Source organism: Tachypleus tridentatus, chromosome 1, assembly GCF_004210375.1.
Source record: "Tachypleus tridentatus isolate NWPU-2018 chromosome 1, ASM421037v1, whole genome shotgun sequence".
Classification (NCBI taxonomy): domain Eukaryota; kingdom Metazoa; phylum Arthropoda; class Merostomata; order Xiphosura; family Limulidae; genus Tachypleus; species Tachypleus tridentatus.
Genome location: NC_134825.1, coordinates 20,133,142 through 20,148,509, shown reverse-complemented (window position 1 = coordinate 20,148,509; position 15,368 = coordinate 20,133,142). Strand labels below are relative to the sequence as shown.

The 15,368-nt window shown below is 35.6% G+C and overlaps 1 protein-coding gene across 2 annotated transcripts in view; it reads left to right on the top strand.

The window, feature by feature from the left end:
• The window catches only part of gudu (Armadillo repeat-containing protein gudu), a 102,850-nt gene that overhangs the window by 14,250 nt on the left and 73,232 nt on the right, over positions 1-15,368 (top strand). Inside the window, exons 3-4 of one of the 2 annotated variants that reach the window (XM_076488431.1) lie at positions 6,012-6,187; positions 14,950-15,050. In XM_076488431.1, coding sequence (XP_076344546.1) covers positions 6,012-6,187; positions 14,950-15,050 — 277 coding nt within the window. Of the gene's footprint in view, positions 1-6,011; positions 6,188-14,949; positions 15,051-15,368 lie in introns of those variants that run through there. The other variant, XM_076488437.1, reaches the window with a different exon arrangement.

Here is a 15,368-nt window from a genome sequence, read left to right as displayed (position 1 = left end):
GTGAAGTTGTACTGCCTGTGGTCTTTGAGACTAAGTTCTTGGGGCTTATCTTTGACTATAAGCTGACCTTCATACCACACATCAAGCAGCTATGGGTCAAGTGTACAACAGCACTGAATATCCTCTGTATCCTCTCTTTCACCATTTGCAGAGCAGATCGATGTTCTGTGCTAAAGATATATCATGCTCTTATTTGATCGAAACTTGACTATGGATCACTGGTCTATGGCTCTGCCAGACTATTGGCCTTAAAGATGCTGGACCCTATTCATCATCAAGGACTTTGGCTTTGCACTGGGGCTTTCTGCACTTCCCCAGTTCAGAGCTTATACATAGGGTCTCATGAACCTTCTTTACACCTACAACGTTTGCAACTGTCTTTACAATATGCATCAAATCTTTGATCCTTACCAAAGCATCCACCTGGGGTTGTGTTTTCCTTCCTCGATGGGCCATGCTTTTTCAGACCAGATGATCTGCCTTTGCTCCTTTTGGTTTTCGTATCCAGGCACAGTTGGATAAATTGGGTCTATCCTTGGATAACATTGCTGTATCCACTGGTCGGCTCATCTCACCATGGCTTCTTACAGTCCCCAATTGTGACCTATCTTTAAGTGATCTGAGAAAAGTAGACACTCCCAATTGGAAATACTGTCTGCTATTTGCTGAACATCTTTTGAACCATCCTTCTATTCCTATTTATACAGATAGTTGAAAATCAGGTGACTGTGAGAGCTCTGCTATGGTTTGTTGTGGTTAGGTGTTTGTGCGCAAAATCCCCTTTACAGTTTCTGTGTTCACTGCTGAACTGTATGCCATTTCTCTCACCCTGGATCACATGGAAGCTAAGCAGTATTCAAACTGCATGATTTATACTGACTCGCTTAGTTCTCTACTTTCCCTGGAATTGCTTACGTTGGTTCACACCCTGTTCTCGCTGATATTCAAAACTGACTGGCCCATCTCTCTTTAACATCTACTTCTATTCAGTTTTTCTGGATAGTGGGCCATGTTGGTATTTGTGGGAATGAGCTCGCCAACACTGCATCTAAGTCTATCTGCTCTGGCACTATCACTGCTATGCCTGTTCCATACATGGACTATGGTCCTATATTAAAGGCTCAGTTCTATGCCAGCTGGCAGTCGACTTGGAGCGAGCAATGCGAAAACAAGCTTTTCCAAATAAACCCTGTATTGGACTTTGGCCGTCTTGCTTCTGTAAGGATCGGAAAGTGGAAGTTGTTCTAACTAGACTATGTATTGGCCACAGTTTTTTAACTTATCATTTTCTTTTATCTGGAACTGATGTACAGTGTACCAGTGTGTGGTTTGTATGACACTCAGATTACAATAAGCCACATTTTATTTTCTTATCATTGTTACGATTCACAACAACGCCACCATTTTCACCATATTCTGTCCCAAGGTTTGTCCATGACATTAGGCAGTGTTATTGGTGATGGTGACACTGTCCACCTTGGTAATGTTTTTAGTTTTTTTAAAGGCCATTAATCTTTTTGATGCCATTAAAGTTTTTTAATTTACACTTTACACATTTTAATGTGGCTTCCATTTAAAAATCACAGTTCATCTAGTTCGATTTGAAATTAGAAACTGGCCATAACATTAAATAATTCAAAACCAGGACTGGAAAGGCCAACTTCAGGTGACTGACATTGGTTTTTGTACTTACCTGTTAGTCTTCCTGACAAGTTATGATTATTACAGTTATGCTTCAGAAATCTCCTTTACAACTTGAATTACTTTAGTTTTTCTCCTGACATTGTAGACTAGATGTAAACATTGGTTTTATGCTATTTATGTTTTTTTGAAACTTTGTTTTGTTTTAAATTTCATTTTTTGAATTTTACTAAATTTACTTTTAACTTTTTACCAGACATTTGGTGCAGATAGCCTAGCTGCTTTGTACCATAAAACACTAAATCAACCAACCAACCACTAAAACACAGTACCATCAAACCCATATAGCTGGTGTGTATCCTTTATTGTTATATTGCTTGCATGGCTTCTTTTCAGGGTTTTCATTTCTTTATTTTGTGGCAACCAGTTGAGTTCATTGTTTAATTCAGTTGGCTTATCCCTCTTTGTCCCCTTCTCAATGCACTTTGTTCCATGTTACCTCTTATCAGATTTGGCACCTCACTTTTTCCTTTGCTTCTTGTCTTCGTTAGCCTTTGAAGAAGATTTTGTAGTTTGGCATGTGGACCACACATCTGAAATTTATTTGCTATTACCTATATCAAGTCATGGTTTCTGCTTCCTAGGGATATTGCATACCATCTGTGGCTATACTTTAGACTTTGGTGCAACTAGGACACTGGGTAAGCCTTTATTAATGCTTAGGTATCCTACTAAAGAAGAGATACACAGTATAATTAATAACAACTCCATTCAGTTTAGATTAGGGAGGTGTTTTGCTTGTGCAGGTGACAGATATCGTTAAAAAGATGTTCCATCTTTGCATGGCTTATCTGGTGAGATGATGTTAGCTTTTGAGTGAACCATTGTAGTGATTTGAACCATTCATTCTACTCCTGCATGTAATTCAGTTTTCAGCAGTGTTGTTTTGGATTTAGAGGTAAACCAATTGCCCACACTCATATCATGACAATTGGGATCCCTCATCCTACTCCAACATAGATATTTGTTTTTGGAGGTTGATTTTTGGATTTAGAGCTGAATCAGTTGACATGATGTACTCACACATATGTTGTTCCAGTATATATGAAGTTCCTTCCTTTGAATGGGATTACTTATCTTAGCCTTACATAGAAGTCAGTTCCCAGCATTGAGTTTTGAATTTAGACCTGAACCAATCACTGTACATCCTTGCACATATGTTCAGAGGGTGCCTGGTACCTCATTCATTTTACCTTGAGTGTACTGCCCTAATGATTTTAGGTCATGGTGGGTGAACTTGCTTTTTGCTCTGCTTCTTCCACTTAAACTAATCTTCAATGCCTTTATGCTTAGGATGTTTGAGATGGCCTAGTCTGTTTGATTTGAGGGAGGTATGTTTGTATTTTGTTTTGCTAACTTGTGCTCTGTTTCCCAGTCAGTGAAGGTGGGATGATCCTCTTTCCTACTGCTGAATTAAATATCAGTTCCTGGCAGTTGAGTTTTGAATTGTAGTTACTTACTGACAGTATGATCCTCATCCTGCTCCCTCATGAATGCCCCTTCCTGGCAATTGAGTTTTGGATGCAGTTACCTTGCCCTCTATGGTCCGTTGTGATGTAGCCACGTTATGCTTTGGCACACATATATTCTATTCATCAGGGTGATTGAAATTATAATATATTGTGGTTCCGATCCCTCTCCAACTGTTCATTGGGATGTGCTCTTCCCAATTTTTTGTTTGGATCTGTTACACCTTTTCTACATCTGGATAAAGAGTATACCTGGTATAGAATAATAATATATAAAATGTAATTTTGTTATTAGAGAGTTCCCTTATGAGGGTTTCCTTTGGATACTTTCAAAGGATGCTTCTATTTCCTCCCTTACACCAACCCCTCCATCTATTCAATGTGGAATTTTAGCTGTGCATGTGAGCAAAAGTAAGGCACCTTGTCCACAGTTATAATTTTACTGCACTGATTATATATTTCCATTAGGTTTTAACTTTCACTCACACTTTCAACCCTTTCTTCCCACTGCCAACCAGTGCTTAGGTTTCTTCGTAAACTCAAAGAAATAGTTAAATGGAATAGCAAATGGGAATCACCAGAGTAACGTGTGTGTGTGTGTGGGTCTTTGGTGAAGATTTGTTACATGATAATTTCCATGTGAAATTCACTTAAAACATGAACCAAGTGGGAGTGAAAGGCCTGTGGTGTTTGAAAATAATTATTCAGATAGATGACAGCACTTAACAAGAATAACAAAGTGTGAGAACAGAAGTAAGTACCTGTCAGAAATATATTTTCAATGTAGGCAAATTACAACATTATGTCATTTATTTATTATTTTAAAAGCAAATAAAATGTATAAATAAGAAACTTATTATATTGCATAAGAAAACATAATTAAAAAAAATTAAATGAAAAATTCTCAGCAAGTTATCCTTGTGAGGTGTGCATACATTATGTTACTCAAAATTCTCAGCAAGTTATCCTTGTGAGGTGTGCATACATTATGTAACTCAAAATTCTCAACAAGTTATCCTTGTGAGGTGTGCATACATCATGTAACTCAAAATTCTCAGCAAATTATCCTTGTGAGGTGTACATACATTATGTAACTCAAAATTCTCAACAAGTTATCCTTGTGAGGTGTGCATACATTATGTAACTCAAAACTCTCAACAAGTTATATTTGTGGAGTGTGCATACATCATGTAACTCAAACTCTCAGCAAGTTATCCTTGTGAGATGTGCATACATTATGTAACTCAAAACTCTCAACAAGTTATATTTGTGAAGTGTGCATACATTATGCAACTCAAAATTCTCAACAAATTATATTTGTGAGGTGTGCATACATTATGTAACTCAAAATTCTCAGCAAGTTATCCTTGTGAGGTGTGCATACATTATGTAACTCAAACTTTTCAGCAAGTTATCCTTGTGAGGTGTGCATACATCATGTAACTCAAACTTCTCAGCAAGTTATCCTTGTGAGATGTGCATACATTGTAACTCAAAATTCTCAGCAAGTTATCCTTGTGAGGTGTGCATACATTATGCAACTCAAAATTCTCAGCAAGTTATCCTTGTGAGGTGTGCATACATTATGCAACTCAAAACTCTCAGCAAGTTATCCTTGTGAGGTGTGCATACATTATGTAACTCAAACTTCTCAGCAAGTTATCCTTGTGAGATGTGCATACATTATGTAACTCAAACTTCTCAGCAAGTTATCCTTGTGAGATGTGCATACATTATGTAACTCAAACTTCTCAGCAAGTTATCCTTGTGAGATGTGCATACATCATGTAACTCAAACTTCTCAGCAAGTTATCCTTGTGAGATGTGCATACATCATGTAACTCAAAATTCTCAGCAAGTTATCCTTGTGAGGTGTGCATACATTATGTAACTCAAAATTCTCAGCAAGTTATCCTTGTGAGGTGTGCATACATTATGCAACTCAAAACTCTCAACAAGTTATATTTGTGAAGTGTGCATACATTATGTAACTCAGTATTCTCAGCAAGTTATCCTTGTGAGGTGTGCATACATTATGTAACTCAAACTTCTCAGCAAGTTATCCTTGTGAGATGTGCATACATTATGTAACTCAAACTTCTCAGCAAGTTATCCTTGTGAGATGTGCATACATCATGTAACTCAAACTTCTCAGCAAGTTATCCTTGTGAGATGTGCATACATCATGTAACTCAAACTTCTCAGCAAGTTATCCTTGTGAGGTGTGCATACATTATGTAACTCAAAATTCTCAGCAAGTTATCCTTGTGAGGTGTGCATACATTATGCAACTCAGTATTCTCAGCAAGTTATCCTTGTGAGGTGTACATACATTATGTAACTCAAAATTCTCAGCAAATTATCCTTGTGAGATGTGCATACATTATCTAATTCAGTATTTATAAATTAAGGAATTGAAAAATAGATAATGCATAATTTGAATTATAAACTATGTTTTTATGCCAAATGTAACACTTTAAAATAGTCATGACATTCAAGATAGCTGGGTCCATGTACAAAAGAAATTAATTACTTTGAATATGTTCAGCTCTAGTATATAGTTCTTTCTCTAAACTGAAAGGAGAACTATTCAGTTTTTTCTGCTTTGGTCACTACTTATCTATAGGTAATTAAAACTTTGTGACAAAGAGAGGAGCTACAGTAAAATGTGAAGCTCATTACATTAGTCAGAAATTAATCTGTCTTGAAATGCTTGTATATGTTTATAGTTTTTGTATCCACCAGCTTTAAATATTTTGCCAGTTTATTTCATTTTTTTAATTAATAGAAAAAATCCACTATTCAGTTCACTGCAATTCTGTGAATTTTATATTACCTTAGAGAGACAACAGTAGAGTCTGAAATCAGAGGGAAACAAGCAAGTGTTCCACTACTTCATCTGAGTCTCACTAGTGCTGACAAATACATACTAAAGGTGTCATCATTTGAATATCTTTCATATGTTATGAAACTTGCAGGATGTAATAAAATCAAGGAAGCTAGAGCATGTCTTGAAGGTAAGTCAGTTTATAGTGAAATCTCTTTTTCACTGACTCAATGAAATTGGCCAACTCTATTTTCATGAAGATATATATATATATTAATAATGTTAGCTGTAGCTCTGATCTTCCTTTATGTATCTTCAACAAATTTGGCAACTTTTAGTGAATATTACAAATCTGTTGTAAACAAAATCAGATTTGTCAATATTTTTTTCACTAAAAATTGTCTATGATGTTATTAACCTTTTATCTAATTAATCTGAGTGAAAGGCCATCTTTTAGTTAAAAATAAAGACACGTTTTTCAACTTACAGTTTTTAAAATTTTATTTGCATAATTTCTAGAAACTTCTAAATAAATATTAAAATTTTATCTTTTATTTTCTTTACCACAACACTAACTGTAGAAAAATCAGTAGTGTATAATGAAGTAAAACAAGATAAAAATATGAATAAATATTTTTTGCTTAGGCAACCATAAAATTAACCAGAAAATTCCAAATTTCTTATACTAACAGTTTTAATTTTTAACCTTTTTACATCTGCTTCCATTTAATTTTATGGTTTTCTTGGACCAATTTCTCCATTTGAAAAGCAATAAATAACAGTGAGGGCCATTACTTTACTAAAGACTTGTTATGCTAAACTGAGAAATTTTTCATTTTTATATTTTAGTGTCTTTTCTCTAAACATATATAAAAATATGCTCAACCAAAGACTTGTAATATTTACTCTGTAATCAAGCAAGTTTACATCAGCTTTATACGTCTCACAACTCTAGATGTCCCAAAACTTATTCCTCTCACTTTCAAATGTACATTTTAGGACACAAATATATATCAATCACTGGATCTGAATTTTTCAAAACAATTGCAATTTACGTAGCTTTCTAAGTAAGCCATAAACAGGTTTTAAAAAAATATCTCCAGATATTTGGACTGGGAAAACAATGTATACAAAGGAACTGTTATTCACTGTTATACTGTGAGTGCCAAAATCAAATAACTGTAATGACACTTATACAGAGGAAATACTATTCTTTCTCCTGGTTATAAACATGTCCATTTGCCATATAATGTTGGTGAGCAAACAATCTCAAAAGTCAAAGATGGATTTGACAAATTTATTGATGTCTTGGCAAATCAAAAAGGTAGGAGGCTAAAATTTTATATTTCAGCTTGAAATTATGTAAAATTTGTTTCTAATTTATTTTAAACTGTATAGGTGTATTATTATAGTCACCGAGTTCTGAAGCTGAAAAACTGAACCTCAGACATATTACATGACAGAGAAAAAATGAAGATAGACAATTTTCATCCCAAGTTTAATCTTATGCATTTAAGAAGTGTTTCATTGAATTTTTAATGTAATGCTGAACAAGGTTGTGACATCCACCAAAGAACTAAGCTCATGTGCAAAGGGTTAAGAAGATAAAACATAACTTTGACCCAGTTTGTGTAAAACAAACTAATAAATTGCCTTCTTGGTTAAAAGCACTTTGCACTCAAATTTAAAACTGAGAATAATTAGATACAACACAGATATAGTGTGAATTTATTCTGTCCTAAGGAAAATGTGTTTAAGAGACAGTAGTTGTAATTTTTGCAATTTTCTAAAAAGTCTAAGTAATTTCAGCAGTCAATAACTTTGTACACAACAGTGCACAAAAACGTTGCAAAGCTTTATAGATTTTCTCAATATTTTACTGTATTTCTAGTGTTGAAAAAGTTAACCTGTTTTGGAAATTTTCTGACTTTCAAATAGAGCTGGGTGATCTTCTGGACTGTGATGTTACTGTGGGTCTCCATCACCTCACTTTGACTCTGTTCGATCCACTTTTCATGTGTTTCTTGTTTTGTATTTCCCTTAAAACTTATTTCCATTTCCTATTAGCCTGTGGACATTAGCGGTCTGATTTATTTGTCATCAGTGTTTTTTCATGTTCTCTTTATCTTTCTACATATCTTCTCATTTATCTGTATTATTCTTTCCTTCCCAAAACCTCAGCTGCTTGGGAGGGTAACTCCTCCTTTTTACTAATTTCCCTTCCTTCCATTTCCAACCTTTATTCTGATCCTGATCCATATAGACTTCTGTGTCCTGTATGTTCTTTCTGATGTTATATTCCCTGCATGGCTTCCATCCATGGTACACATTCTTGCTTCTTTATTCAATGGCAACCACCATCTGTTCATGAGTTTTCTCTTTTCACCATTGCCAGTTGGGTTTTTTTTAATCCTCTCTTTCATCATCATTCTCTACTTTTTTCCAAGTGTCTTCTCATCAAATCTGACTCTTTACATTTTCTCTGCCATCTCTTCTTCATTATCCACTGGATGAACTTCTTCAGTCACGTGTGTGGACAACTACTAATACATTTGTCTCTCACTGTTTTTATAGGATCACAGTTTCTTCCTCTTCAGGCTATCATCTTGTGCCTGTAGTCATTCTTCAGACTTCCTTGTGACTCTGACAATGTAAGGTAATTTTGATCTTTAATATTTTTCATGGATTTTATTTCCTTTTTCATGATAAGTACACATTATGTGAATCCCATACTGGTGAGTGGTGCCTGACCAGGTATATTTTAACCTTTAAAGTCTGCACTGTTCAACCGTTTGACTTGCTTATTATGTTCCACGGCTATGCAGTGCACACTGTTGAGATGGGGTGTTCTATAAGATTGCTTGAAGGTTATTGTTGTGATGGAATTGCTTCATAAATATTCCTATCCCAGACTGTAACACTCATGGACTTCATGGGTAAAGCAGTTGTCGATACCTGCTCATCCTTTCTGTATTTTGTACTAAATAAATTATTATGGTCTGCTTTTCAAGGTAGGATTTTGCAGTCACTCATTGCACTGCCTCAGGTGTTGATGTTCTTCCTCGCTCTCCAATACATTTCAACTCTCTTTTCTTCTAGTGGAGTTTCAGAGTTCTTGTCACTTTCCAGTTCCCAGCTGCTGGGATGATGTACTGTGGAGGCATCCTCTTGAATGTCTTAATAAAGTTGAAAATCAGTTCAACAGTACCATCAAGTAAGAGTAGGGTATTGGTGTTCCTCTGGTGTATATGGTGTAATAACCTGAACTATAAAATATACAAAAACCAAATGAGTGAGATGTCAAATTGCAGTTCACACCAAATATTGGGATCCCTTATTGTATCCCCATGTAGATTTCAGTTTCCAGTAGCTGGTTTTTAGATTTAGAATAGAATCAATCAATACAAGTCCTCACATGTACTACATATGTCTGTCTTCCTCCCTCGGTAATACTCCTTCTCTGTTGTGGATAACAATGAAGGTATTTGTTATTGTTATGGTTCTTTCCTTTCTGCTCTCCCTTGATGTATCTTACTCTGAGGATGTTATTGAGCTTGGGTTGGTTCTGGCTAGTTTCACTGTTGAGGAGTGGATTTCTGTATTGAAGACATTTTTTCAATACTGGATTTTGGATTTCCAGATTGATGTATCATTTTATATTCTTAATATGTGCTCTTCTGGAGTCAGAATGTTTTGAGATCCCCTTTGGTCTTTTGAACTAGAGGTGAAGATGGTGTGACCCTCATCTTACTGCCTTGTGAATGTTGGTTCCCAGCACTATGAGCCTTAGATGTAGTTGAATAACTAAGTTCAGTCTTTGCATCCAAGCCACTCTACACATGTGTGCAATTCCATTGTTTATTTTCTCACTCACACCTCTTAGATGTGCTACTCTGTTTTTCCACCCATGAGTGGTGAATATTCCTTGTTTATATGTGGTGTGGGCTCCCACATCAGATCTTTGAGTCTTAACTTTCTCGTCTCTGTAGTTAGAGACAATGGATGCTTTTTTTTTTCCTTCACACTGATCTCTCCACTTATTAAGTGTGGGATTCCAGCTATTTATATGAGGGAAGGTAATATACCATATTGGAAGTTATAATTTTCCTACACTGAAAAGGTATTTCTGATAGGTACTTACTTCTACTCACTTTTGCCAAAACTCAAAGTGATAGTGGGGTAGAATTGAAGAGAGGGAGTCACATGTATTAACAAGAGTGTATGGTACTCTCATTGGTGGAGGGTTGTCACTTCATTTGCATGAGATACACATTTGAATTATTCATTTCCAATGGAAAGAAGACAGAAAACTTGCGGCATATGTGAAAAAGTTTTTACATATAGACTGCAGCACTGATTGCAAGTCTCTCTGCAATCACTACATCACTTCGATGATTAGTTGAGATCATTGTTAGCATCTACCTTAGTTTGATTGTAAGCTTCTGCACTTTTTCTAGTCTCCTTGCTGGTATGTTAAGATTTGTTGTTTAAAGATGAATTGTTGGAGGACATTTGTATACCTGCTTTAGCCCTCTGCAAGTTGTGTGAGGCTCTTTTCTCCAACCCTTGATTTTTTTGGGCATTCCAGAGGTTTTGGATTTAAGGGTTGATGTTGCTCATTTGCATTCATTTTTGTTATTGTTGGTTTTTTGACTTTCATCTTCTACAAATGGTCATAGTTCTCCCATATTTGAGTGTTCTGACCCCTACCCCAAGAGCAGTCTAGTGGTACCCAGAATAAGATTATGTCCATATCTATGAGATTTGTCTTCTTTGTTATAATGCTGCCAGGAGCAATGGTGATTATAACTTTGCAGCCTGTGGGAGTTAGGCTCTGAGAATTTTGAAATGTGTGGAGAACGTTTGCTACAGATTCATGGGCACTACAAGTCCATGCATCAAGATTACTCATTCAGTTTACATCATCACTATTATTCCTCCAACCTGTAGTGTTTCTGCTTTTCACTGAACCTTATATTTCACACCTGTAAAGGAGGCAGTGGATAGAGAGTGTTACAATTCTTCTTAGGTTTTATTCTCATCTGTTTGCTCTGTTCACAAAGACAGGAGTTTGGCATTTGGTCATCACCCTTTCTCATCACCCATCACCCATTTGCATGAATGGATTAACAAGATTCCCACTGTCCCTATCTACTATCTAGCGAAACCACAGCCAAGGGAATGGGCTTGGAGATGCATATACCATCTTAATCTAGATGGTGGGATATTCCTAGATCTTCCAGAGTCTTTCCTCATTCTGCATTAATATTTTATACACAAAGACAGGAGTTTGGCATTTGGTCATCACCCTTTCTCATCTGAATCAGTTCCTAGATCTTTCAGAGTCTTTCCTCATTCTGCATTAATATTTTATACCAGGACTTTGGATGACTACGATCAATGCCACCAACACCTATTTGCATGTTCCCACAGCAGAATTGTCCTGCACTTTCTGCACAAATTTCTGGTGCTGCAGTTCAAGGCTTTGCTCTTTAGAATAGCATCAGTTCCATGTGTGTCCTGCCAAGCTGTGCAGACCTTTTCTTATCTCAGTTCCCTGTCCACACACCATTCCATGGACATCCAGTTACTGTTTGCATGAACTCACCATTTGGCAGAACGTCACACCCGGATACTGTTTTCTGAGGCAACCAAGGCGGGATTGTTTTATTGGCGGTGGGATATTCCTTCTCATTCCAACACAATATTTCATCTATCTGGATCAGTTTCTCAACACACATATCTCAGTTGGATTGTGTTGATTTCCATCTGGCTCCATATTATTATGTACATCTTGTTTGGGGATTTAGAAATCATTCACTAGTGTTTAACTTCTAAGGTTACCATGTGCCTGTTTTAGCTTATATATTTTCTCACAATGGTCATTTATCAACAGAAATTGCACTCATATGAACAATGGTGTATTTTGCGGAGGTTGAGCATACCTTGTCCAGACATGCCAATTATAGCTTGGTTTTTGACTTGGATCTTTGACAAGAATTTTGCATCTTCAACAATCACTCTATGTGAGGCAGCCTTATTGGCTACCTGTAGATACTCAAAAAGATGGTAGTTCTTAAGTTCCCTTTACTCTGTAGCTTCCTCAAGTCATTTTGGGTTCTTCCTCCCAAATTACCATTTCAGTTACCTAACTGGGATATAAAGGTGGTATTACATGCTCTTTTTCAACATCTGTCTGAGCCTTTCACCTAATATACCATGTATCACCTTTCCTTTAAAGTTTATTTTGTGTTGCTGCTGGCTGGCAGACATCTTTTGATGGAGTTGTTTGCAATACACATGCACAGGATACTTTATCATTCTACTTATGCCCTTCTGTACCCAAACAGGTCCTTTTTACCTTAGACATTGGCAGTAAAGGAAGGAGATAAATACCTTTTTCCAGTTCATTTGACCATTATTTCTCCCCTCTGTGATTTATCAGATCCCCATCTTTTATATCCAATGACGGCTTTGAGGTGTTAGGCTTACAATACTAAAGCTTTCAGTGATGCTGGAAATGTCCTTTTCTTCATTGTGATCCTTAATTTTTCTGTGATTTATCTCCAGTTACCTTGAGAGGGTGGGTATGTAGATTGATCCATTTTAGTTATTCTTGGGTTTCTTTGGAGGTGAGGAGACTTTTTTTAAGTAACATCTAATCAGATTTGTCACATTTCTATGTCCTTAGCAGTCTGGTTTAATTGATTGCTGGAGGACATTGCCCAAGCTGATGTGTGGACCTCCTCCAGTATTTTTATCTCATATTATTTGCATGATCTGGCAATATCTTCCTGTGAGGATTTTTGACTAACCTCTGTAACTATATTAACCACATTTGCTATATTGTAAGAAGGAGCGAGTACATTCATTACTAATTTTGTCTCTGTGTTTTTTTCATTTCCAGAGCCCCTCTCCTCTTTTCAGAGAATCTCATTCTGTGGTAAGTGTTGCTTAGTCAGATGTAATTTTATCAAATCAAGTCTGCACTAACAACCAAAACATAGTGTATTTTATTTATAATGCAACAAACTGTGTAGAAATGATGCAGGCCTGCTAGAAGCACAGCAGTATGTTTGTGAACTCGCACTGCTAAAAACCAGGTTTTGATACCCATGGTAGGCAGAGCACAGATAGCCCCTTGTGTAGCTTTGTGCTTAATTCTACACAAACACAAAATGATGCAGTATTATTCTACTATAATTGACTGCCTCCCATGGACTAGCATGAGTAAAGCATAAGAGAGATCATACCCACTCTTTCTGTTCTTTACCTCAAAATTACAAGAACTGACACACAATTTAAAACAGAAATCCACTGAAAAATCACCCATACTGGACTATACATTTCTTGGGACTCAGCACATGAAACAAAACAAAAACTCAATATACTAAGAAACCAAATAAACACAGCCATAAAACTCTGCTCACCAGATAAAATTAACAATGAATTAGACAAAATAAAACAATACTTCATCAACATCAATAAGTTTGCTCCACATACTGTAGAAAACATTATACGCACACACCTAGACAAAAAGCAAATTCAACCAACAAAAGTAAATGTACCCCACGATTTAAAAAAATCACGAAACCCTACATGGCTGCATATCATATATTCTTGACATTAGCAGAAAAATAACTGACATTTGGCAAAACCTAGTAACAAAATATGACATTCCAGTTAATACCAAATTTATTCAAAAAACAGTCACAAAACTAAGGTCTAAACAATGTAAAAACTACACTGACAAACACCACACCAACATTATTTATAAAATACAATGTGATAACTGCCACGACTTCTATATTGAAGGAACAAGTAGAAAAATGGAAACCAGATTCAAAGAACATGAAAAGTCATCTTCACACGTTTTTGAACACTGCAAATCAAATGAACACAACACAACCATAGAAAACAGCCAAATACTAAATAAAGAAACAAACATAAACAAACACAAAATGAAAGAAGCCTTTCTAATACAACAACTCAAGCCCAAAATAAACCAATACAAAGGAACACATTTATACCTGTATTAATAAATGTAATCAGACATCTAAGTACACCCTCTACATTCCTACACTCAATTACACAACTGCCTTCAAACATGTGGTCAGCTATCAGTCAATTACCCCTTTCTTTCTTTGTGAACCTGACAATGACCAAAGAAGGTCGAAACGTTGTTCTCTTCTTACATAGAGTTTTCTTTATCCACACCAGCCATTTATATATATATATATATTTTTTTTTCTCAGGATTGGTTTGGTTTTCAAAAATTTATGAAATTAGTTCACCTATTTCATTGTTTCCAAAGCATTATTCCTGAGGACTCTCCAACATGCATTACCCCAACCACCCTTACTATACTAGTGAAGCTAGGCAGTCTTTACCACTTCAAGTTTCCAGTTACTGGATTGATACCAGAGTGTATTCCTCTGAAGTGTTTGAATGACTTTCTTTCTTTACTCTTGGATTCTACTTGGGATACCGAGTGTTATTTCCCAGATGTTAGTAGGAGCAGCACCAGCCTATTTGAGAGCCTAATCATATGCTGGTTTTGATTTCAAATGGAATGATAATAAAATACAAGTTTTGGTGTGTATATGGTAGAGATCAGTTGGATGTGGAGCAGTTTCATTTCATAGAAGATTGCCTGAATCAGGGTCTGAATGTGATAAAGAGTTTCATATATTTACATTGTTTGTTTCTGGTCTGTCTTACAGTGAACCTTGATCTGATGAAAAGTATGGCTATCAAAATATAGCAATGAAATATTTTGTAGTTTACTACTGATGTGTCTGATATTGTAAATGCTACATGTTAACATTTGCTCTGTCTTACCAAATAATACATACACATGCACACATTTATATATATGATAAATGAATATAATATTTTTTCAGGTAATTAATATTATTACATGACCATATTTTATATATTTAATATTATTAGCCAATCCTGATCCAGTGGCTAAAATACTTGGAGACGCTTTTGCTACAGTGGAAAAGGCAGAAGATAAAGGATTGTTACGATATGTTGATATGGTCATAAAAGTTAGTATTTCTTATTTTATATTTCTGTGTAGAATTACAAATGTGTTAATGGAGTGAAATTAATTACATAATGTGAAGAAAAATGATGTTTACTTTTAAGTTAAATTAATCATTAATGTACACAAAGTTATTTCTTTCTACTTTCCTTAGAACTTAACAATATTGGCAAATACTTCATTTTTTATCATAAAACCAGTAGCATTAAATCATCTGAATTACATACAGTTTTATTTTGTATTTTTTATTTAAAAAACACTAAGTTCACAAGATTTACCTTGTACCATCAGGCATGTATATTTGAATAACAGAAAAAAAGAT